General features: G+C 35.7%; 1 protein-coding gene across 15 annotated transcripts in view; it reads left to right on the top strand.

Moving 5' to 3' along the window:
- The window catches only part of Pcdh9 (protocadherin 9), a 939,984-nt gene that overhangs the window by 629,327 nt on the left and 284,741 nt on the right, over positions 1–25,916 (top strand). Inside the window, exon 6 of one of the 15 annotated variants that reach the window (XM_060391510.1) lies at positions 23,745–24,370. The exons of 11 other annotated variants lie outside the window; for them this stretch is intronic. In XM_060391510.1, coding sequence (XP_060247493.1) covers positions 23,745–23,974 — 230 coding nt within the window. In that variant the 3' untranslated portion in view covers positions 23,975–24,370. Of the gene's footprint in view, positions 1–23,744; positions 24,371–25,916 lie in introns of those variants that run through there. 3 more of the 15 variants (XM_060391514.1, XM_060391516.1, XM_060391517.1) reach the window with 3 other exon arrangements.

Raw genomic sequence — 25,916 nt, 5'->3', positions numbered from 1 at the left:
TGTTTCTCCATAAGTTTATTTGTTCTTTTAAGGTCTGTAAAGAATTGTATTGGTATTGTGATGGGGTTGCATTGAATCTGTAGATTGCTTTTGGCAGGATGGCCATTTTCACTATGTTAATCCTACAGATCCATGAAAATGGGAGATCTTCCCATCTTCTGATATCTTCTTCAGGTTCTTTCTTCAGACACTTGATTTTTTTTTTCTAACAGGTCTTTTACTTTCTTGGTTAGGGTTACACCAAGGTACTTTATGTTATTAGTGGCTATTGTGAAGGATGTTGTTGCCCTAATTTCCTTCTCAGCCCTTTTGTCTTTTGGAGGGCTACTGATATTATTGATGACAGCTTCTTTTTCTTTGGGGGATATGCCTATTTAATCTATTTACCTGATCTTGATTTAATTTTGTTAAATTGAATCTATCAAGAAAATTGTCAATTTCCTTTACATTTTCAAATGTAGGCTTTTGTAGTAAGACCTAATGATTTTTTTGATTTCCTCAGTTTCTGTCATTCTGTCCCCCTTTTCTTTCGTGATTTTGTTGATTTGGTTAGTTTCTCTCTGCTTTTAGTTAGTTTGGCTAAAGTTTTGTCTATTTTGTTGATTTTCTCAAAGAATCAGCAGTTTGTCTCATTGATTATTTGAATTGTTTTCTAATTTATTGATTTTAACCCTGAGTTTAAATATTTCCAACCATCTACTTGTGTACCTGCTTCTTTTTTTCTAGGGTTTTTATGTGTGCAGTTAAGTTGCTTGTATGAAATATCTCAAACTTCTTTGGAGGTACTGAGTGGTATGATTTTTCCTGTTAGCACTGCTTTCATTGTGTCCCATATGTTTGGGTAAGTTGTACCTTCAGTATCATTTAATTGTAGAAAGTCTCTAATTTCGTTTTTCCTCTTCCCTGACCAAGCAGTCATTGAGTAGAGAATTGTTTAGTTTCCATGTCAATGTAGGCTTTTTATTATTTCTGTTGTTGTTGTGGTCTAGCTTTAGACCATAGTGGTCTGATAGGATACAAGGGATTATTTCAATCTTGTATTTGTTGAGGCTTGCTTTGTGCCTAACTATATGTTCAATTTTTGATAATGTTCTATGAGGTGCTGAAAAGAAGGCATACTCTTCTGAGTTTGGGTAAAAAGTTCCAAAGACATCTATTAGGTCTATTTGATTTAGGACCTCTGTAAGTACCATTATTTCCTTATTTAGCTTCTGTCTAGATGATCTGTCCCTTGGTGAGAGTGCAGTGTTGAAGTCTTCACTATTAAGGTGTTGGGATTGATGTGTGATCTATGCTTTAATAATGTTTCATTTACAAATATAGATGCTCTTGTATTTGGGGCATAGATTTTCAGAATTGTGATGTCCTCCCAGTGGATTTTTCCTTTGATGAGACTGAAGTGTCCCTCCTCATCTTTTTTTGATTAATTTTGGTTGAAAGTCTATTTTATTAAATATTAGAATAGCTACTCCAGCTTGTTTTCTGGGTCCATTTACTTGAAAACCTTTTTTCTAGCCCTTTTCTATGAGATAGTGTTTTTCTTTGTTGCTGAGGTATGTTTCTTGGATGCAGCAGAATGTTAGATCATGTTTTTGTAATCATTCTTCTAGTCTGTGTCTTTATATTTAAGATTTGAGTCCACTCATGTTCAGAGATAACAGTAGCAATGAATGTTGGTTCCTTTTTTTGTGTAGTTGGTGGTGTTATTGTGTTTAAATGCTTGTTGTTTTTCTTTTTAATTTTTTTGTTGTGTAGTTATCTATATCCTGTGTTTTCTTGGGTGTAATTGCTTTCACTGGAATAGAGTTTTCCTTCTAGCATCTTCTGTAGGGCTGGTTTGTTGTGTAAATATTGTTTAGGTTTAGTTTTGTCATGGAATATTTTGTTTTCTCCATCTATGTTGACTGAAAGCTTTGCTGGGTATAGTAATCTGGGTTGTCACTTGTGGTCCCTTAAAGTTTGCGTGAAATCTGCCCAGGCCTTTCTAACTTTCATAGTTTCTGCTGAGAAGTCTGGTGTCATTTTGATAGATCTACCTTTATATGTTATTTGGCTTTTTTTCCTTGCTGCTTTTAATTTTTTTTTCTTTGTTCTGTAGATTTAGTGTTTTGACTATGATGTGACATGAGTTTCTTTTCTGGTCTAGTCTAGTTGGTGTTCTGTAGGCCTCTTGTATTTTAATGAACATCTCTTTCTTTAAGTTGGGAAATTTTTCTTCTGTGATTTTTTTCAAATTATTTTCTGGACTTGGAACCTGGAATCTTCTTTTTCATCTATTCCTATTTTTCTTGAATTTCACCTTTTAGTGGTGTCCTTGATTTTTTTGTATGTTCTGTTTTACTTTTCTTTGAGGGAGTTATCAATTTCTGCAATTATATTCTCTAGTGCCAGAGATTCTCTTCCGTCTCTTGTGTTCCGTTGCTGTTGCTTACCTTTCTGTGTCCTGATCTTTTCTCTAAGTTCTCCAGCTTGGGGGTTTTCTCTGTGTTTTCTTTATTGATTCTAATTCTGTTTTCATGTATTTCACCATTTCCTTCATCTGTTTGCATATAGATTCCTGTCTTTCCAAATTGACCTCTATTTTTTGTTTGTTTTCTCTCTATTTACATCTACTTGTGCCTCTATGTGTGCTTCTATTTATTTGGCTGCAATTACCTGTATTTCTTTGAGAGCTTTGTTCTTTTCCTCTTTATGTGCCTCTAATAACTGGATAAGCATAGATTTGAGATAATTTTCCTGTGTTTCCAATGAATTAGAATGTCCAATGATTTAGGGAATGCTGATGAAACCATGATGTTTTGAATTTTGTTGAATGTGTTCTTATGCTGACCTCTAGTCATCTGCTATTCTGTAACTTCCGCTGTTCGTTACTGGTGTCTGTACTTGAGACTGGGTCCATCTGTCCATCTCATGTGATTGGAGTATTCTTCAGGAAGAAGAGGTTTGAGGTTGGATGTTCATATTTCAGCTGTAGCTAAGGGAGGAAGGTTGCAGGTGCATTTGTGCAACTGCATGCCTGTGCATGGAAGTGTGACTTGATGGACAGGGTGCTAGAGTGTGTAAATGCCTAGAAGGGTGGAGCTTAAGAGCAGGAGGAGGTGTGCTGGCTCTGTTTGAGGGTGCAATGCACATGTGCAGGTGCCCTGAATACCTCAGTGGCCTACAGGTCTGTCCAACTGTCCTCCTGGAATTCAGTTATGTCTGGGCTCCATGAACAGTTTGCCTGGACTCCACTGGGAGACCCACAGAACAGGGCCTTCAGTATTGAGAATGCTGTCCCAAGAATCCCTATGTTGTGGGATTGTGGGTGGGAGGGATCCAATGTCTGGCTGCTAGCTTAGAAGGACCCTGTATCTGGGCTCTGCAAGCACTCGCTTGAAGGTGCACTCACTGGCTCTCAGGCCTAATTGGAAAGTACAGGAATTCCCCCTGTTCTTTACTCTCAGATTTGAGCTCAGAGGGGCAGATGAGAGTGTAGGAGATCTGTCATCTCTATGGTGTCCATTGTTTGGCCGCTGGGTAAGGAGATCCATATTTGGGGCAGCTGCCTCTGCTGTCTCAGTCTCTGAACATGGAGGCTCATGCTTGTGGCAACCACTCACTGTTGCCTCCACTGAGCAGGGAGACCCAGGCCTTGGGCTAGGGGAAGTGAAGAGGGGGTTGAATATTTGCCACTTGCAGTCCCTGGAGATGGCCCAGGGTGACCTGGATTCAAACTGTTCCAGCTTACAGTTGTCCCCTCTCACCCAGGAAGGCTCAATATTGATGTTCTGGATTCAGCTGCCCCTCCACTCACCAATTTCAGAGTTTCGGATCCTGTGCCCCTCAGATATGGTGCGTGCTGGTCACTGCCATCTTAGACTCCCTTGGGGTCCTTTTATATCCCCCTTCTTCCATAGGATTCCTTGTGCACTGTCCAAAATTTGGCTGTTAGCCTCTGAATCTGCTTCGATCCCTGCTGGCTGGACTCTTTTAGAGGACATCTATGGTAGGCTCCAGTCCTTTTCCCTCTCATCTACCTCTTCTAGTATCTATTCTCTTTCCCTTCTGAATGAGAATTAAGCATCTTCCCTAGGGTCCTCCTTGTCATTTAGCTTCTTTAGTTCTGTAGGTTTTAGTATGTTTATTCTATATAATATGGCTCATATCCACTTATAAGAGAATATATATCATGTGTGCCTCTCTGCTTCTGGGTTACCTCACTCAGGATGATCTTTTCTAGTTCCATCCATTTCATGATTTCCTTGTTTTTAATAGCATAGTAGTATTTGTGTGTGTGTGTGTGTGTGTGTGTGTGTGTGTGTGTGTGTAAATGTACCACAATTTCTATATCCATTTTTTTGGTTGAGAGACATCTAAGTTGTTTCCAGATTTTGTCCTGCACCTTGATCACTTCTCTCTTTTGGTGGGACCTAGCCAGACCACAGGGGAAGAGGATCCAGGAAGTCCTGATGGCACCTGATAGGACAGGGTCAGAAAGTAGAGAAGGAGGACTTCTGCTATCATGTATTAGAGAAGAAGGATAAAGTAGGAAGAGGTATGGAGGGAGGGACCTGAAGAAGATGAAGGAGGGGCTACAACAAACAGCAACGAGAACGGAAATGGTTTATGGGTTCGAGAGGTGTTCTATATTTAAATTAATTTTGTAGATATAAACCAGACTTGAGTCACACAATGTTCAGAACACTCAGGATTGTAAATAATTAAATTTAAACAAACAATGCAGGGAGAATATATCTTGAAAAGTCATAGTTTTTATTTTTCCATAGCCTTTTAAATAATTCTTTCCAAATATTACTGGTTTTCATGGTTATCTCTGATATTTGAAGCCATATTCTTTATAAAAATAAAGGAGGATTTAATTGAAAAGGATATTTTATTTATTCAGAAAATTAGTTACATATGAAAATAGATATAGAAAAAGAACAAAAAGTGCATATCTAGTCAAAGGAAATGATGTAGTGTGTAGATCCTAAATACATATATGGTTGAGCATATGCCTATATGCACATGTGTATTTCATTGATATATATATATATATATATATATATATATATACTCTAGTGCATACATAAACACAAAAGAAACAACCAGAGTATAGTTGGTAGGCTTTATCTATCTATCCGTCAATCTATCACCTATCCATCTATCACTTTTTTGTCTATCATCTGTCTATCTATCATCCATTTATTTATTTACTTGTTTGGATGTGTGTATGTTTGTAAGCACTTGTATCCATGATAGTGTACTCATGTTGGAAGACAGAGAATGGCATCAGGATCCTGATTCTATGATAATTCACACTCTTTTAATCAGTTATAATCTGCACACTTCATTTCCTCCAAACAAGACTTTAATTATAGTAATATAGTAAATATAGCAATAAGGTATTTGTTTCCTGTTCACACATCTCTTGCATACAACCCCTCCATCAACACAACACTGAAGGACATTATTTGAATTATGGTATTTCATTAACATGTACACTCAGGAGATTTTCCTTAGGTGTTTTCATTAATGATATAGAAAATGCTTATGCTAAGAATATTTGTGCACTGCTTTACTTTATTCTCATAAACCTTTAGTCTTAGTTACATAATCTGATTTCTGTAAATTCAGAAAATATTTTATTTAAGCTCTAATATCAAAATCACACTGTGTTGAAAAAGATAGGCTATGTAATTACTTTATTTTTTAATAAATTAATTTATTTAATCACTTTATACCCACTCATAGCACACCCCTTCTTTTCCGGTCCCACCTTCCCTCCATCTTCCCCCATTCTTTAGAAAGTTGGAGCCACTCCTTTCCTCTCCATCCCAGATCATCAAGTTAATCACTACTGAGCTCCTCTTCTTCCCCTGAGGCCTGGCATGACAGTCTGGCCGGGGGTGGGGGGTGGAGGGTGGGGGGTGGGGGGGTGGGGGGTGGGGAGGGGGAGGATTGATCAAAAAGAAGGCAATAGAGTCCAAGTAAGAGTCAGCCCTGGTTCGCCTACTAGAAAGCCCACATGAAGCCTGAGCTGCCCATCTGCTACACTTGGTCCTTGCTTGGTGCTTCAGTCTCTGCAAGCCTTCTGGCCCCTGCTTAGTTGGCTCTATTGGTCTTCTTGTGGAGTTCCTGTCACCTCCAGGTCATTCTATCCTTTCCCCCAATGTGTGCATGGCATGTGTGGAGGAAGGAGGAGCTTATTTGTCCCACCATGTATGTGTGGAAGTCAGAGGACAACACCTTGGCAACAATTTGCTCTCCTTCAATTTCTAGGTTCCAAAAGGTTTGCAGGCTTTTGAGATAAGCACAATCACATCTGAATCACCCTTTCAGTCTATTTTGTATAGTTCTGATACAGTTTCAAAATAAAATGTTCTTGCTGTACTTTTTTTACTGTTGTTATAGTGAACACCATCAATAAAAGTTGAAAAATTAAACGTGTATAAATTATTCACATATAATTATTTATTAATCTTAAATTGACATAAATAAATTAATACATGAATATTAATTGATTTTAATAATAATTCAAATTCTCAAGAGTAATATAGTATTAAAAGGAAGAATTTGATATGACTGGAAGTAAAATATTTACCAAGTATATATTACAAATCTATTTCTTTATCTAATATAATTTTCCTCTTTCATTTTTCAAATGTTTAATTTATACCTAAAACAATTAAAAATATTTCTCCTCTATGCCTCAAAAAATATTAGCCATGTATATTACTAATTGAGAATTGGATGATTTTTGAAATATTTGAGAAATATTTTGGTTAATTTTTTATCAAATAATTTATTTCAAGAAAAGCATGAATTTTATATGCTACAAGATATTTTATGTACAATAACTAAGGATAATAATGCAATACCACTTCCGCTCAAGTAAATTCTTCATTAAGGCTTATTCTACATGATGTAGAAGGAAATTAACTTCAAGGAATATACATAACTGATTCTCTCTTACTGAATTTAGCCTTACCAATTGATGAGTCAGCTTTCTTCATTGTTTTCAGGCCTGTGATTTGAATTTCTTTCTTCCCCATTTGAGAGAATGTAGCTCTTAATAATAGAAAGGTGTAAAACTTACCCATCATAATGACAAAAAGAAAAAAAAATAGCTGGATGAACATCAGTCATGGGGCTCTATGAAAATATGCAGTGCACATCAGCACTAGATCTAAAAGCATCCAAACTGTGAATCAGCTGTTGAAACAAGAGGTTCTCTGACCAGTAAGGAAATTTCAAAGGTTCACATTCTGCACTATTCTTTTTTGTTTCTTTGTTTGTTTTATTTTATTTTTATTATTAGTTACATTTTATTAACTCTGTATCCCAGCTGTATCACCCTCCCTCATTCTCTCTCAATCCCACCCTCCCTCTTTCATCTCCTCCCTGCCCCTTTCCAAGTCCACTGATTGGGGAGGACCTCCTCCCCTTTCATCTGACCATGTTTTATCAGATATCTTCAGGACTGGCTGCAAAGTCCTCCTCTGTGGCCTAGCAGGGCTGCTCCTCCCTTGGGGGATGCAGAGGTCAAAGAGCCTGCCATTGAGTTCATGTCTTTCCAAGATTTTTAGTTGCTAATTGTCACCTTATCCTAAAGTACATTAAAAAGAGAATAACAACAGAATGCTTCTGTGGTATGATAAATAAGAGAATACCAGTTATACTGAAATGCTTTCTCTCTCTCCATCTCTCCCTCTCCATATCTCCTTTAACCCTTTTCTCTCTTCTCTTTCTTTGGGGACATGTTTATTAGAGGTGAAGAGAAAACACAGGGCAGGTGAAGTGCAAACTTGGACAGCTACAGCCAGGAGGGAGGTGGGGAAGAGGAGAGAAGGCAACAACTTTTGAGTCCAATATATCCTCCATGGCTAGGTGTCAGTAAACAGCTTCACGACGGATGGAGCAGGGGGCTCCAAGAATAAGAAAGCCCAGAGTGTCAGGGAAAGCATGTATTGGTTTTTCCATTATACAAAAGAAAAAGACAAAAAGAGGAAAATTCAAAAGCTATGCTCTTTTTAAGTTAGACCTCAAAAAGCAAGCAGACCAGGGAAGAAGCTCCAATAAGAAAATGTATTGATATTTTACCCATTCAAACATTATTTCTCTGCAATCTAATTATCACTTTATTTTAATTTCGATGCTGTTTATTAATCTATTTTAATTTCTATGCTGAAATTTTATATAAGGTAGTCTGAACTCTGGAACATATAATCATTGTTATAATCTATTTATTCATGGATTTAGCACCTTGTTCCATTTCTCGGGTGCGTTTTTAGTCATTTTCGTTATACTGATGTTACAGAAACTCATCTGCTCATATATGCAATAGATGAAATAAATACATCTAAAGTGAGTTATCTGAAATCCTCAGCTCCTAAAATTTCTTTTCTACATTCTACTATCAGAAGAAAGAAGAATGATAAAGCTAAGAGCAATTGCAACATGTTTGAAAAGCACTGTTTTTCTGGTTTCAAAGTGGATTCAACTAATTTCTTTTGCTTTGATTATCTTGAAAACATATATTTCAAATTCTTTTATCACTGCTTTCTGGAAAGTTCAGTTTCACCAGCTGACTATTAAATATTGAGATAAGAAAGTAGTAAACATAATAGTTTAAATCCTACCTCTCCCAACCTTTCTCTGTGTTGAATGTAAATACCAACCTCTACCTAATAAGCCCATCTGACTGATCTTGTTTTATGTCCAGCATTATACTTAACTCTATTGTGTTCTAATATTTCATATTTTATTGAACATAAAGCATTGTATGGATAATTGAACCTTTTATTTCTTTACCTCTGAGTTCAATCCAATCACCTCGATAATATTAATAAAGCTTCTGTCATATTTACTTCTACCATTTTTACTTTACATATTTATGGGAATTACTACAGAGAGGCTTTCATCAGATATTTTCTCACTGGAAGTTGCTCAGTCTGATGTAAATACATTAAATAGCTGACCTCACAAAAGCAACATATCTTTTAATTTTCGTTTTTCAATGCCAGATTTTGAGAAGCAAATTTTCTAACTGAGTTGACAAGGGAATAGACATTCATTTACAGTAAGCGTGTCATCTGTACCATTGCACGGATATTTTTTTTTTCAATACCCTCAAATTTTTCCTGGTCTTATTTTATTATCTGAATGAATACTTCCTTTGTTTTCATGACATCAAAATAAATAAAATAACAGATTGTAGCACAATTTCAATATTTTATATCAAAGAACTGCTGCAGATCTTGTTCTGGCTTATTGTTAAATAATTAGTAATTAAAATATATTCTAGAGTGATTGTTATTCAGTTTGAGTCAATTCTTTTCCCCAAGAAGCTTAAATCATAGCTGATCATTACTTGTTGCATACTAATTGATTTTTGTTTATTTTGGATCCTTTCTGTATTGCAGAAGATCAGCTACTTGATAAGATTCCAAAAGTCACTCTGCTCTTCGCCTTTTTTTTTTTTTTTCTTAAAGAAAATATCTGTGGTAAACATTGGGTTTTCTCAGTTCAATTTTCTATACTCCCATTTATTTTAATGCAGCTAACCATAAGGTAAATGTGAAGCCTGAAAAACCTACTTTAAATTTTTATAAAATCAGAATTATATGTGTTAAATATTTTTCACAAAAACTGGTAGACCAAAAAAAATCATATGATATGTATGGGGCTCATGGTTAAATAAGAACTGATAATTGCTTAATTTTGTTGGAAAAAAATTTTGTTTTTAAGACTGAAATAATCTAAAATTACGTACAGAGGAGTGGGAAATATGCCTCATGAGCTAAGAGAAATTATGCTTGTCTTAGAGTTTCTGTTGCTGTGATTAAAACAAAACAAAACAAAAAACAAAAAACAAAAACAAAAACAAACAAGCAAGCAAAGGAACAAAAAAAGCAACGTAGCCTAAAGCAACCGAGGGGTGGGGATTGTTTATTTCATCTCACATTTTTATATCTCAGTTCTTCATCAAAGGAAGCCCAAGCAGGAACTAAAAGTAAAAAGATAAACAAGCAGAATCCTCGGAGGAGTGCTGCCGCTCCAGTCTTGCTTACCCTGCTTTTTTTATATCCACCAGGACTCCCTGCCTGGTGGTGGCAACCAACCACAGTGAACTAGAGACCTCTGTATTGATCACCAAAGAAGAAAAATCCTGACTGAATTGTCAATGGGCCAATCTCATGGAGACAGTTTCTCAATTGAGAGTCTCTTTTCCTGAAAGACTCTTAAGTTTTCAAGCTGATCTATCACTACGCTAGAGCACAGGGAACAAGTTTGGTTCCTAGAAACTGTGTCATATGGCTCACAATCGTTCCTAACTCGAGCTCCGCAGACTCTAGTACCTTCTTCTGTGTATGGTGGCACCCATGCACTCACGGCATGCAAACAGACACACAAATTAATTTTAAAAAGTCTGTCAAAATAAATCATTAAGTCATGGATTGGTAACAATGGATCTTATATTATGGACTAGCCTAATAAAATTTAAACAAAAATAAATATAAACAAGGTTTTTTTTTTTTTGACTATAGACTTCACCTGCCTTCTACTAGTCCATAATAAGGGACGACTGAAATACATATTACTTTAACAACAATAATGATTTATGTATTCTTTATGAGCTTTCGTATATTTTATATGACAGTTTGACAGAATCTAGTCTGAGAAATGGAGCTAAGTGTGGAGACATTTACTTCTTTAGCGAACTAGATGAAGTAACACCCTCATTTTTAGATCTAGTTGTAGGGTTTCTGCACGTGAAGTAGCAAAGGTCAAGGGAACATTATGGAAGAGAGGAGAGGAAAAGATAGAAGAGCCTGAAGATAGAGAAGAGTGCGATGACTCTCTCCTAGATATAAGACAGCTATAGCAGTAATGAACATAGATTAGAGTGACCTGCACAGTATTATAAAAAGACATGAAAGCAGGAAGAATGCTAATTGAGAAGGAAAAGGATCTCAGGGAGAGTGGGAGTGGAATAACGGAAGTGAAGATCATTGTCTACAGGCAGAACATTGTCACAATAAAAACGATAATTTTAAAACAAAAAATACTTTTCTCGACTGACTGTACAACAGAAACAGACAGTGGCAAAAGTCTTCACTGAATCCTTGTGGCCTTCAATTTACTCAATTTCCAGTGGTAATAAGAAAACGGTATCAGCAAATTAAATTTATTATTTTTTTCAAACCGCCTATTAACTGCTAAAGATATGTGATTTGTTGTAAGCCAAGCTGTTTCTTATATAGAGTGAATCTATTTTCACTTGATTAAATAGGCAACCAATTTATGGCTTAAGGTAAATTTAGAATTTAAAATTAAGTGTGAATTCCTCATGTTTAGTTTGAACCTGAAATAGCTATGATCAGTAGTTTGGATAATCAAATTCATATGCATGTGTAAAAATAGGAAACAACAAATCATCCCAAAATAAATTCATTTATGATACACAGGAGACGAATAATTTTTTTACTTAAAAAATAAAACCAAAGTTTTTAGTAGAAAAAGGATGAAGAACTCACAATTGAGCCTGTTACATGGCACCAGAGAAAACACTGCACCTTTTATATCACTATGAAAATCATCTTTACAAAGGTCCCCAGACATCTTTGAGCTGTCACAACCCATGGAACAATTGTCAAATCATATGGTCCTAGATAACTGTAGCACATAGCTATTTTAAATTTAACATTTGGTACTCTTGGGAATACCATCCTAAATTGGGTTATAATTGACAGAACCTGTCAGATGTGTTTGCATTATATCAAGTACTCCACTTGTATCAAAAGTGTAAAGAATTGTAAGATTAAAAAAAAGTACGCAAACATAGTGACATTTTATTTACAGCATTATATGTTATAACTCTTTAACTAATCTCTTAAAGGGCACGGCATACTCATTTTTTTTTTAAACAGGAAAGTGATATCCTATCATTAAGTCTTCATTTCCTGGTTTAGGCAAAAGCAAACACTTAATAAGCATGAAAACAAAAAAGAAACACTGGCATCCTATCTGAAGGATTAATGATCACAGAAATTACAAGTCATCGTTTCTCCCTTTCCTTTGAAATCTTTTCAAAAATAATTTCATACTGCTATAATTTCCCTTATAACTATTATTTTTCTGTCATTTCTACAGTTCAATGTACTGCCTTCACTGGGACCCAAAAGTACAGAGTTATATGAAATGCATCACGCCAGCTTCTATATTGAGGTCTGCGGTCTACAGTCAGGGAGAAAGCTTCTTTAATCAGTTATAAATCCAACCTGCAGAACTTCTGTTCTGGATGTCGTTCTCCAATGTAAAGAATGGAAGAAGTATGACAATTTTTGGGAAAGGAGCTTATACATGTTAGATACAGATTTTTTCATACACATTTTCCTCAGTTTATTATCCGTAACTTATGAACAGGTTGTACATGTGATCAATATAGGTAAATATTCACACATATACATTAGGGTTGTGTGTTTGTGTGTGTGTATATACATATATATATACATATATATACATATATATATACATATATATGCATATGTGTATGATTTTTCTCGTAGGAGTGCAAAATAAAATAAAAGGTAATAACAGTAAAAAGCCGATGGGCAAAAATTGATTCATAAATGAGATGGTGGCATTCATCTCAACACTCTTATTGGAAACCTAAATCTCAGTAAATTTGTAGCCTAAGGATACAATGGGCTTAAAGGATTTCTGTCTCTGAAGAAAAATTAGAAGGCCTTTGAGGTAAGGTAAATGGAAAAGGTTGCTTGGGCAAATGCAAAGCTCCAGCACTATTAAATGTTAAGCACCATCAGGAGGTATCTCCGTCATTAACAGGAGTGGCACACGGGAGATTGTTTCAAACAGAAGAAAAATTACAGATGGCAATGTGAAGGTGTCCCAACGCCACAGGGAAATTCTGTCATGCAAGAAATCATTTTTTACAAAGTTATTGTAAAGGAACTTTGAAGTGGGTGTGGTCGGATTTCCGCTCTTCAGCGAGTGGTTCAGAATAGCAAATGTGTAAATGGGTGTAAGGAAGGAGTGCAGGGAAGATAGTTCAGAAGGGAGGAAATCTCTTAGCATGGGTCAAGCAGAGCAGAAGGGATCTAAATGAGTCAAGATTCAAGAAAATTCTGTTCCCTGGCTGTTTGGCTTCTCCATTTGGCTGTAAATGTGCAGAGGGGGGTTCGAGGTTAGCTTTAGAAAAGGTGCTGAAGTTATAATAGCTAAGAGATATTACTTGTAAATTAACTTCTATCTTGTAACAGCTTTTTTCTCCCAAAAGAAAGGATCATTAGGAAACAAGTTGGAAAGTATGTTTTGTAAGTTATTTATTTATTTATTTACTTTATTGGAAGACTGACACACACACACACACACACACACACACACAATTATCCTTCCAGGGAGTTACTTTCTGACACAGCACTATAATATCTATCTGCCGATTATGAGAAATACCCTGGGATTCAGAGCTCTGAAAGAAGACATAGCTGTTTTCTGAGCTGGAAGCATGTAGTGACAACAGCAACAACATAAATTTCCTGGGCATTGAGGTGGGCTTACATTTCCAGAGCTCACACTGCATTGACGTTGGATTTTTTTTCCTAAGATATTGATTGCTCAAAGGGCTTGAAGGAGGCTAGCCAATGAAAAGAATATAGGAGAGATTTTGAATTTAATAAGATGTTTTTCTTTCATGGTGTCTTTGTGCTTTTGGTTATATCCTAATTTTTCTTGATTTATACTGTTTTTTTTTCCAAATTTCCTTTAAATAAGCTCTACTCATCTGTGTAGAAAAATAATACCTTCTTGATTCATTTTCTCTTTTCTTCTGTTTAAACATAGGGTATTACCTAGCACAGGGCTAGCCTCAAACTCATTTGAGACTGATGATGGGTATTTCATAATTCTGCTTTATCCATCTCCCAATTTCGATTATTATAGGTGTGTGCTATAACACTTAGTTTGAGTAAGTGGAAACTTTTATAACTCAATAACTAAAATTCATTGTCTGGGACAAGCTAGATGGCTCCATGAGTAAAATCACTCTCCTTTCCACTGAAAAGACTAAACTCAGGTCCAACATAGAGGAATTAGCAAACTGATTTTTTTTTTTTCAAAATGGATGCTGATCTTCATGGTATTTATGTTCCAAAACTGACACACGCACACACACACACACGCACACACACACACGCACACACGCACACACACACACACACACACACACACCACAGAGAGAGAAAATATGCACACTTCAGTCATTACCTGTGTGTGGTTGTGTAGAAAAGTGAATGTACGTGTACACATGAGTGAAGGAACACTCACACAGAGACCAAAAGTTGGCCTCAGATGTCTTTCTCAACCACGTATCTGCTTAATGTATTTTATTTTATTAAGACAGTATCTTTTACTGAATGTATAGTTTTCCAATTTGACTAATCTGGGTAGCCAGTAAGGCCCCAGGATCTTCGTGTCTCTGGTTTCAGCACTTTGATTACAAAAGATCCCACCAACTTGACTTTTAAGTGGGCACTAGGGGTCAGGTTATTGGGGTCAGGGGGCACCTTATCCACTCTGGCGTTTGCTCCACCCAATTTAATTTACTTTCAAGATGTGGACACATACTAATACCTTGGGATGTTTTCTTTTAAACTATTTTTTTAAGTTTATTACCCAGGAATTTTGGATCTATTTTAGTGTTTTCTATGTTTAAATCCCTAGCTATCTGCATTTGTAAAATATTTTCTAGTACCTCTTTTATGCCACCATATTTAGCAATTCCAGTCATATGGAGGTTGCATATAATTAATCACATAAGGAACAAAATAATGTCAAACCATATCTACAGCCAAGGTAGTGCGTGCAAATGTAATGCAATAGGTTCATAAAGTGGGGCTTTCTCTGTAACTGAGGATTCTGAAACTCCAGTACTGAGAAGTTTGAACTATCATGAAGTTGTAGCTGCTGAGCCCATAGTTCCTCTGATATACATTTCAATCTCTTTTATAGAAATACATACATATGAATTTAATTCCTCTGTGATTACTTCCTCCCAAAGGCATTGAGTAGCTAAGAATTTAAGTCAATTAAAATACTCTGTAATTTAATAATGAAATAGAAACTAATGTTTTTAATTTAACTTTGAGACTATCATGTGATTTTATTTTATTTTCTATATGCTCTCTCCTAGCCTTTCCATTCATTACTCCCCCCCGACTCTCCTTCAAATTTATGACCTATTCACATATTAATTTATTATAGCATGGGAATCATGTGTGTATATACATACATTCCTAAATATAACCTCCACTGTCTATATAATGTTGTTATATATTGGTTTTCACGCCTGGTCATGTGTGTGTACAGTTTGTGTTTGTGTGTGTGTGTGTGTTGGTTTGTGTATCTGTTTATGCATTAATGTTTTACTTATTGTTACTTTGGCTCTCCACCAGTTAACATTGTTTAAAATATGTTGTCATTGATCTTCCTAACCTCTAATCTGTAATTGACCTGGCTCTTCTCTATGTTTTAGCTCATTATGTTTATTTCTTTGTGTCTCTATTTCAAAATCTGAATAAAGGCATCAGGGCCTGATCTGCCATGTGCTAATGTGTGTGCTTACAAATGTGACTTCTTTCTCTTGCTCCTAACTCATCAATAGTATTTTTAAATAAGAGGTTTGTGTTTGATGTCATCTGGAACAGAGTAAGCTTCTATCACAGAGGCACAGTGTGCTAACCTAGCAGAGATGACCCAAGATAAATCACTCATTTAATGGGCTCAGTTTGAAATGCTGAGGTTGACCACAAAAGAAGCAGCAGATCCCTTTTAGGGCTCTTGTCTTAGGACAAAACTGAAACTGAATTTGTTGGTCAGATATTTATGTTCCAGGATCATTTGTTCACCGAAGAGACTACAACCAGTTCACTGTGTTTGTTAGTCATTTAAAGGAAAAAAGGCCATTGGCATTCCAGGCACTTCTGAGGCCCTCTGGTAGTATATCTGAGGTCACCACCATGGCCTCTACCTGGTGTCAGTATGACGACCTCTTCTGAGGAAGTACAACTATGTTATATCACACAAATAAGTAACAAATAAGAGGCATTATTAAGGGATCTGATTTCTGAAATTATCTTTTTAAGGCTATTTATTTATAATTTTTGAGACATTTTTGTTATATAATCTAGTTCTGGAACTATTTAGCCTAGATTTTACTCAAGCTCATAAGAATTCTCCTGCCATAGTCTCCTAAACCCTGCTATTTAAAAGACAAGGCACTAAGCCTGGACCTTCATAAGTTAAGTGAATATATAAAATATTCTTTTGTGTAAACTATTTTATTTTATAAAGTAGATTGATACAAGACAGAACCTTGAATCACAGTCATTCATGAAGTACACTGAGGAAAAAAGAGAATAACTATGAGACTGTCCAATGTATAAATAAGATGAGATTCATTGTACATAGATAAATTAATTTTAATTGATTTTACTTGATAATCACACTCAGCATAGTAAAGGAACTACAGATTTTGAAAAGCTAACTCATCTACTTTAATTTTTTATTAACAATCAAAAGTATTGTGTACCAGAAAAGTATGTTTTTCTTTCATTTTCTGATATTTTGACCATTTTATTTATTTATTTAAATTTATTCAGTTTGTATTCCTGATGTAGCACCCTCCCCCCTTTGTCTCCTCCTAGTCTCACCCACTCTCTTTATTCTTCCCTTGTGCTCTGCCCCTAGTCCACTGATAGGGGAGGACCTCTTCCCCTTTTATCTGACCCTAGCCTATCAGGGCTGGATGCATCATCTTCCTCTGTGGCCTGGCAGGCTGCACCCCGGGTTCGCACCTTCCTCCCAGAGACAGGCAATCAAAGAACCAGCCACTGAGTTCATGTCAGGGACAGCCCCTGCACCCCTTTCTAGGCAGCCCACTTGGAAACTGAGCAATCTATGGGCTTCGTCTGAGCAGGGGGTCTAGGTCCTTTCCATGCATGGACCTTGATTGGAGTATCGGTCTCTGTAGCCCTCCCTGGGCCCAGGACTTTTGGCTCTGTTGCTCTCCTTGTGGAGCACTTGTCCCCTCTATGTCTTTCATCTCCCTTCTTCCATAAGGTTCTGTGTGTATTTCCAAAGGAAGAGTGATATTTAGTCCTGAACAATAGAGCAAACACACATTTAATAGAGTAAAAAATATGGAGTCATCTGTCTAACACATCTTCTTTTTCATATTTCACAATTTATGACAATTCGTGGTTAGAAATGATTTTATTTCTATGCTCATTGAGCAGAATAATAGAAGTAGGTTTTTCTCTAGAATCCACCGCATAGATAGTATCAGCTCTCCGGCTAACTAAACATCCTAGGTTTGGGTTTGATCTCATGGAGTAGGCCTTAAAGTCAATCAAAAAGTAATAGATTACTACTCTAACATCCATGCCACAATTACAACAGAGGACATATCTTGCCAGCAGATCAGTGCTTTGGACTTATATCTGGGTGAGATTGGTTTTTACCTTTTCTCCCTGGTACCTAGCTATTATTGCACCTTCTAGCATAATGAATGGTTTCCAGTCAGGATGAAGCTTCCAACTGAGTAGCAGCTAGATTTGTCCATGTTATAAGCCATAAATATGTGATGTCCTCAGCAATAAATTCTTACTGTCAAGTTTTATAGGAAATCAATAACATTGGCAACAGCCTCTTGTATACAGGGGGCCTTTGGGGCCTCATTTGGCCAATGACTCAAAATGATGTAATATATTTCTGGTACTGAAAGTTTTATTAAGCAGCTTGTTGTAGACACAACAGGATATATATATATATATATTACAAACTGACACACATATACACATACAGATAGAGAGAAACAGCATGCACAATATGTGCATAAGCTCAAACTAAACAAAACCTCAGCACATAGGAAGGACAGGGCACTGATTTTAACTCTTAGTCAGGAAGCTGTTTACAGCCAGGCATGGTGGCATGAACCTGTATCCCAGCACACAGCACAGGAGGAGGCAGGCAGATCTCTGTGAATTTGAGGCTAACCTGGAATAATAAGTGAGTCCAGGACATCCAAGGCTACATAGAAAAACACAAAAACAAAACAAAAAAGTAAACAAACAAACAAAACAAAACAAAAGATGCTACTTACAAATGATAGCTGCTTAGATAGGAAAAAATCATCAAGTTTTCTTTGATGGAGGAACATTGGGTATATATATCAATGTACTTCAGGAATAGCTGGCCATCATAAACTGGAATTATATGCTTTGGTGGCTTTGTGTGTATATGTTTAAGGAAGAGAAAGAAAGGGTCATCTGATAGGATTGGGAAACTAGAAATAAAATGACAAGAATATACTTTATAAAATTTTCAAACAATAAAATAAAACACATCTTTCAAAACTTAAAAATCAAAGAAAATATGTTACATTGACCAAAACACTGGAACACATTCATCCTTACTTCTCTTGAGCTATCCCTTGCCTATCCTTTCACTATTTTTCCTCTCTGATCTTTCTGGCCTTCTGGAGTCTGTACTTATTTTTCACAATTTCTTTGTAATCTTTTATTTTTACCTTCCATATTCAGTGAGAACATCCAGTATTTGTCTTTTTGCATCTGCCTTACTTCACATAGCACAACTTATTCCTGTCCACTCTTGTTTCAAAAAGCAACAGAATTGTATTTTCTTTGTGGCTATTATTATTCCATAGTTTATATACACAACTTTAAGAAAATTATTTACTAATAGATAGACATCTCATTTGATGTCTGTTGTGGCCATGTATGCTGTAAGCTCTAGGCATAAGGTTTTTGTACAATAGAAATGCTGATTTCTGTATCTCCCATATCTGGTTTCAAGCCTTGTTCTGAGAATCTAAAGTCTTAATGTTATATAAACTCTGCTCCCCAATGGTCCCCTGATATGTCAATAAAGCAATTTCAACCAATTGCTGAGCAGGGGAGAAAATACATCCTGGACATCCTGCCAGCCAGGGGAGGAGGAGTTAGTGGAGGTAGTAGGGGTTTCAGAAGAGGACAGAAGACCAGGAAAGACAGTAAGAGAGGAACTGGAGTAGGAAACCTACAAAATGCAAGTTTCCCTGAGATGCAGGCTGGGAAGAAACAAAACTAGCTTAGAGGGTTAAGAATAGAGTAATATCATCTCAGTTATCATGTTGCAAAAATTATTATTAAACAAAAGTCTCAATCATTTGTATTGTATTTGGGTTAAGAGAGAGACTGAGAAACAAAGACAGTTTTATAAAAAAACAGTAACAATATGCAAGTTGCAGAGTTGTCTCTTTTACACAATCACATTTCCTTCTGTTAGCTCCAATAGTGTATGAATTTCCACTTCTCTGTATTCTGGCTAGTATCTATCTATCATCTATCTATCTATCTATCTATCTATCTATCTATCTATCTATCTATCTATCTATCTATCTATCTTTCTACCTACCCACTAACTTAGTGATTAAATGATTCTAGTATTTATAAAAATATATATCTGTTAGCCTCATTGTGATTTCATTTGTGGCTAAAGGCTAATATTTGTTGGCCTCTTTAATATCTTCTTTAGAAAAATGTTGATTCAAATCATGTAGCAAATTTTAAATTGTGATTCCATTTCACAATTGGTCTGTTGGTTCTTATGTCAGCATGAGCTAATTTTTTTTTAAATTAGAATTTTAAATTGTGTTTTTATTAGTAATGCCTATTAAATAAGTGTATCTATGTGATATGTCAGACACTGTAATTGTAATTTTTACTTTACTAAGATAATTATTTCACAGTCTCCCATAAAAATCACATTGTAAATTTCAAACACCCAAACACAATTTATTTTTAAGAAACTGGCAAAATGGGTGGGGGGGAGAATATGATTTGTTTACTTTAAAACAATGAATACTTTTTTACTTTATTATGACAAATATATAAATTATAGCCTTTGGTTGCACGACATCACACAAAAATGACTTCATGGGGCATAAAACTCACGTTGGCTTTCCAGATGATGATTTAAAATCAAAATTGACTGAAAGAGCCTGTGGAATAAGATGTGTCAGCTCATCTCGTGATCCGTATCCATCTGAATATTGATTACGCTGCCTGTCTGAGCTACATTTCTCGGGGTCTACACAGGAAGACTGCTGGATAGTATAAGATTTATGTTATTATCCAGATCTCTGAAGCTCAGCTTCAAATGGTGGGCATTCAGAACTCAAAGACGGTGAGGACAAATCGGGATGCACATTGAGCCGGTTTTCATAGGGGCACCTGGCGCGCTTCCCTTCTCCGGTGTACGCGGGCTATAATTCAATTTTTGTGAAGTGAGATTGAAATCTTTGTAGGAAATATTACAGCAATTAAATGATTCTTTGGCTTCTTGATGAAAACTCTATTTTCTTTGAGTTTGAAGCAATGCGCTTCCTTTTACTCATGTCTTGTGTGTGTGCACCTCCTGCCATGTAAGCTTGTTCACGTGCAGAGTGGGGATAAACACTATCATTAAAAGCATCTCAGTGGTATCATACTTCAGGGAATTCTTGTTTGTGATGTGTCCTCTTTGAGACTGACAACTCACAACAGATGGTTTGGCTAACGCTAATCTCCTTGTTATTCACCACCCAGCATTGCAGCAAACCTTCCTATCACAAAGAATGGCCTGGCTTATTCATTGCGGTGTCTTGATGCTTATTCAAGCTCATTCATGAAATTATATTGACTTGCCAGTGACATTAAAGTGGTAAAACTAGGATATGGTTTTTAAAATTAGTTCTGGAATTCTTAACCATTTCCAGACATAATATATTTTCAAAGCTTTGCTCTCTTGAATTCAAATGTTTCGGTTTCATGGTTTCTTTAGAAAGCAAATTTTAAGCGTGACTCACTTTATGGTAAAGATTTGTACCTCTGACTGCAGTTTCAAACACTGAAATCGAGCTTATAGTTGTAGAAATTTCTGTGGCTACAAAGTGTGTACATATTGTGGCTTATAGATCAGAGACATTGGTCAGAAGATAGACAGAATTCCCAGCAGGAGAAAGAAACTCACATTTGTAGCTCTCATCCATTTCCACTTATGTGTTCTGTTTTGTACCTTTTTAGTTATTGTCAATATGAATTTGCATATTTGGGAGAAAAGCTGTCAATGCCCACAGAATTAATGCTTATTTACAACTGTACCTGGACATATTGAGATTTGGTTTGTATAACATTATAACTAATTTATCCTGCACATTTTGTGAATTTAATATTCATGAAGTTGTGTAATCATCACCACTTTCCAGTTTAGCACACTTTTATCATCCTGGAAAGAAATCCTTACCAATTAGCAAACAATTCCCACGTTCAACACTATCCTGTCTGCATTAGGATTTGACATTATTTAGCACTTTCAGTAAGGTTTCATGACCTTTTCCACACACACATCAAGGCAATAACAGACATATACTGGTTCCCTAAAGATTTATTAAGTATCTCCCAGGTACCAGACAATGATACTAAAAGATAGCACAACAAAAAAGGCTACCTCTTTGGAATCAAGCAAATAGTGCTAGGGAATATAAATATGCAATAAATTTTAGATAAATGAGAAAAAATAATTCAGAAAGATGTGCTAAATTGATACAGAATTGGAAAATTGATTAAATATATTTATGGAAAGCAAAATATAAATTTTATATCCAGATACTATAAGAAGTTATTAATTATCATTTAGTTAAAAAGTTGATTTAATCTAAAACTGAACATAGTCTTGGGAGATATAGAAATTCTATTGATTTGGAAATTTTAAAGATCAACCCATTAAAAAAGTATCTGAACATCCTTATAAGTATTTTTGTCTGTTTGTTTAGGTGTATTCTTAACTATGAACTATTTTCTGAACTTTGAAATTATCAATGGTATCAAATCATTTAATGTGGTCCAGTTAGGGCTCTTTGAAGATGTCTTTTCCTAACATAAAACCAATGTACACAGGTTTGTCAGACAGACCTAAATTAAGATCCACATCTTAAGTTTCCTTTGTTGGTATTTTTTTCCTATGTTTGACCTCAACTGTTTGTATACTGTGTGTGAAGGTGATGCCAGTTTATATACATATATTAGCCACTTCAAATAATTTGTACAGGTTTGCATAAAGGAATTAGTACAATGGAAGTGTAAAATGTTGCCATTTTTAGCATTTTTACTGTGACCGTGATTTTTATATTTTCGTTTCACATTTTTTTCTTTCTCGCCAATTATCATACCATATGTCATTATTCACAGAAATGTGCATCATAAGAGATGTAATTTCTACCACTGGAGCATATTTTCACATCTCTATTTCCTCATTCATAACTTTGACCTTGAAAAAAATAATTGTAGCAATATTTTGTTTGGTGGTGATTTTACATGGCTTGTCTAACTTGTAATATTTTTCAGTTTAAAGTTTAATATTTTGGCTGCTGATATAGTCTAGCATATTTATATGAAGTCATTTTATGTAGTAGATTTTATGATCTCCATTATGGAGCACTTATTTTGATTTATATATTTACATTTTAGTTGTGGTTAATAGCTACTGCAGAAGGAAGCTAATAGGAACATCAATTTCAGAAGAAAGAGTTTCCTGTTTATTATGCATGCCAAGACTACAGACAAAGCAATTAAGAAACCATGTACCTGTAGAATGGAGGGGCTTCCATTAAATATGTCATTTCAATGGTTATTAAAAATGGGAGAGAGTGTGTTTTAGAGGTCCCAACCCCTACTGGTTGATACCTAATTAGGTGTCTTTAGGAAAACAAAAGTTCAAATTTAACAGATCAAGTCTAGACTAATAATAGAATATGTCTTGCTTACAAAGTTCGGGGGAAATTTTTGAATTTACACAGATTAAAATCTCATAATGAACAAAGAAAGTTCATGTGAAAGGGGTGATAAAGAAAAAAGTCTTCTCGCAGAGGTCAGGTTGAGCAGATCTGAGTGCACACAATTGCAAGGATTATGGAAGTAATTAGCTGATATGTATTATGAATTTGTATTTCATTATAATTATTGGTTTAGTGCTGTTTACAAAAAGAAAAAGAAAATGCAGGAAATCCAGAAAATTCAAAGGTCAAATTTTACTTAATTCATGCAGATTGATATTTGGATTTTATTTGTATGCTATATGTTCACTGCAGATTAAAGTTATGTGTGAAAAATTTTAGGAGCTGTGACCTACAAGCATGTGACCTAAAAGCATGCTTCTGAGCATGCTTTTGAGCAACTGTTCTGTTATCACAGAGCACAGCTTCCTCGGAGACACAAACGCCTAGGTTGTACAAGTACTTTGTCCTCTAAAAGCCCTGGGGAATCAAGAAGTTCACATCCCAATTTTAAGGGCAAGAAAAACTGTAACCCTTCAAATGTAAACAGTTTTCTAAATCAGACAATTTCAATGTGATAAAAGTTCAGCCCTGAATGTCGAAGTCTCCCTATTGTTTTGATTTCCCTTAGTAGACAACTATCCAACTTAGACAGCGACAGATAATGTGGCGAGACATCCTGTATTCGTTGATGCCAGAGAACATTTTAAGAAGTAATCTAAAATATACGTGTACCGGATTACACAGAAAAATAGTAATATGTGTTTTATTAATTGTCTCATTTATGTGTATCATGGGCACAAAGGGTAAGAAAAGCATCTATTATATCAAACCTTAGCTAATTTTTATTTTCCCTTGATAAAAACAGAACACCCAACTCGGAGACGAATACTATTTTGGTATCAATGGAACCACCGTTTGTGGCGGGAGGAAGACAATAGAAATGAGTTGCGAGCTCTCCCACCTTTCTGTTCGCATCAGCACTTTACCCGTCGTCAGTCTCTGGCAGAAGTTTATCGGCTGAGCCTACACTTGTGTGTCCTATTTTTCAGCTTTTCATGCATCTGTCACTTTCCAGGCTTCAGCCAAGTTTGCTGAGCATCAGAATCCTCAGTCAACAAAGTGCTAAAATCCGTAACTTTGAAAACCCTTTTTTTAACCAGCAGCTAATGCTCTTCAACTCAAGTGGAACTGCAAAACTTAAGAAATATGAAAGCAATCCCCTATCAGTGGAACTGGTAGTTTCTCTTTCAATTTATTTGGTGACTCAAAAGTAATAGGAAAATAGATAGGAAGCATACATCCTATGTTCTATATTTCAAGGATACAGACTAGGGACAATGACAGATATCTATAAAAGTGACAGGACAGTCTAGTTTTGGGCACTGTGGATATTCTGTACTTTGTTTGAACCAATGCATTATTGATAAACAATGTGAATAATAATACTTTTTACATTTAGTTCACTATACATTTGTTAATATCCTGTTTCTCTGACAGAATCAGGACAATGATTTTGATATGTTGTAACAATATTAAGAAACTATAGATAGTTAATTTACATAAGAACAGATTACATTTTGTGAGATACTTTCTCAACTACTTTGTTATGTGTTAATATAATTTTTAGACTTATGTTTTTAATATATGTATGCATAAATTAACAAATCTATCTAAAATCTATCCAGTTTATTGATGTTTTGATTAAATTACATTGGATAAGGAACAACTACTATATAGATTGAAAAACTTTTTGCATGAGTACATAATTTAGTAGGAGCTATTTCTCAACCATATAGTAAAGTATGGCATCTAGCTTTATTATCACTTCCTTTCCCCTAGGTTTTCATTCTACAAAAGAAAATAAAATTAAAAAAAAAAAGAGTGAGATGGTGACAAAAAACAAAATGATGTCCACTTTGGTTTTCCCTGTGACAATGGCTCTTACATTGCACAAACTCCCCTAATTTCAGCCTCATAACTAAACCTGTCAGTATGTAATTGTGATTATTAAGCAAATCTGATTACTTTCCAGTTATAGTGTGGACTGTGTTATGGCAAATAAAAAATAAGCATTGGCTACAGGAAGGTAATATCTAAGTAGTTTCTTGTTTAATGATCTACAAAGGTCAAGGCTCTCTAAACGCTATCTGTACAACTGATGACAAGAGTCCTTCAGAGGCTTTACAATGGTTATAATAATTTGCGTTTTTGACACTAAATTTTTTGCAAATGTTAATGATATGTATGCTTGTGTGCATTAAACCTATGTGTTCCGCTTGCACTGGCACATAAGTACTGCGCACTAAATGATTGCGCCACTGTAGGATTTTTGACCTCCCCACCCCCCAAGGGAGGAGCAGCCCTGCTAGGCCACACAGGAGGACTTTGCAGCCAGTCCTGAAGATACTTGATAAAACAGGGTCAGATGAAAGGGGAGGAGATCTTCCCCAATCAGTGGACTTGGAAAGGGTCAGGGAGGAGATGAGGGAGTGAAGGTGGGATTGGGAGGGAATGAGGAGCAGGATACAGCTGGGATACAGCGTTAATAAAATGTAACTAATAAGAAAAATTAAAAAAAAACTGTTGGGTGGGGCAGAGAGGAGAGGACAGAGGGGACTACAATTGGGATGTAAAGTGAATAAATAAATAAAATTTAAAAACCTATGTGTTAACACATAAAACAAAATCAGAACATCTACCAACATCATGTATAATACATGTTATGGCTTATATGTTAATAAAAATCTTAAATCAATGAAATACTTATTTTATCTTCTTTTTTAATTTGTTCATATATTTTTATTTATATATTTACTTATGACAATTTATTCACTTTGTATCCCGGCTGTGTTGTCCCCTCCCTCATCTCCTCCCAATCTCACCCTCCCTCCCTCTTTTCCCCCATCTCCCTTCCCTAGTCCACTGGTAGGGGAGGACCTCCTCCCTTTCTATCTGATCCTACAACAGAGGAAGAGGATGCAGCCAGCCTTGATGAGACCTGAAAGTGTTTATTTTTAAATACTCAATTTGGATGAAC

The sequence above is a fragment of the Meriones unguiculatus genome, chromosome 9, assembly GCF_030254825.1.
Source record: "Meriones unguiculatus strain TT.TT164.6M chromosome 9, Bangor_MerUng_6.1, whole genome shotgun sequence".
In the NCBI taxonomy this organism is placed as follows: Eukaryota; Metazoa; Chordata; class Mammalia; order Rodentia; family Muridae; genus Meriones; species Meriones unguiculatus.
Note: the sequence above shows the minus strand (reverse complement) of the source record. Positions and strands in the feature narration are given on the sequence as shown.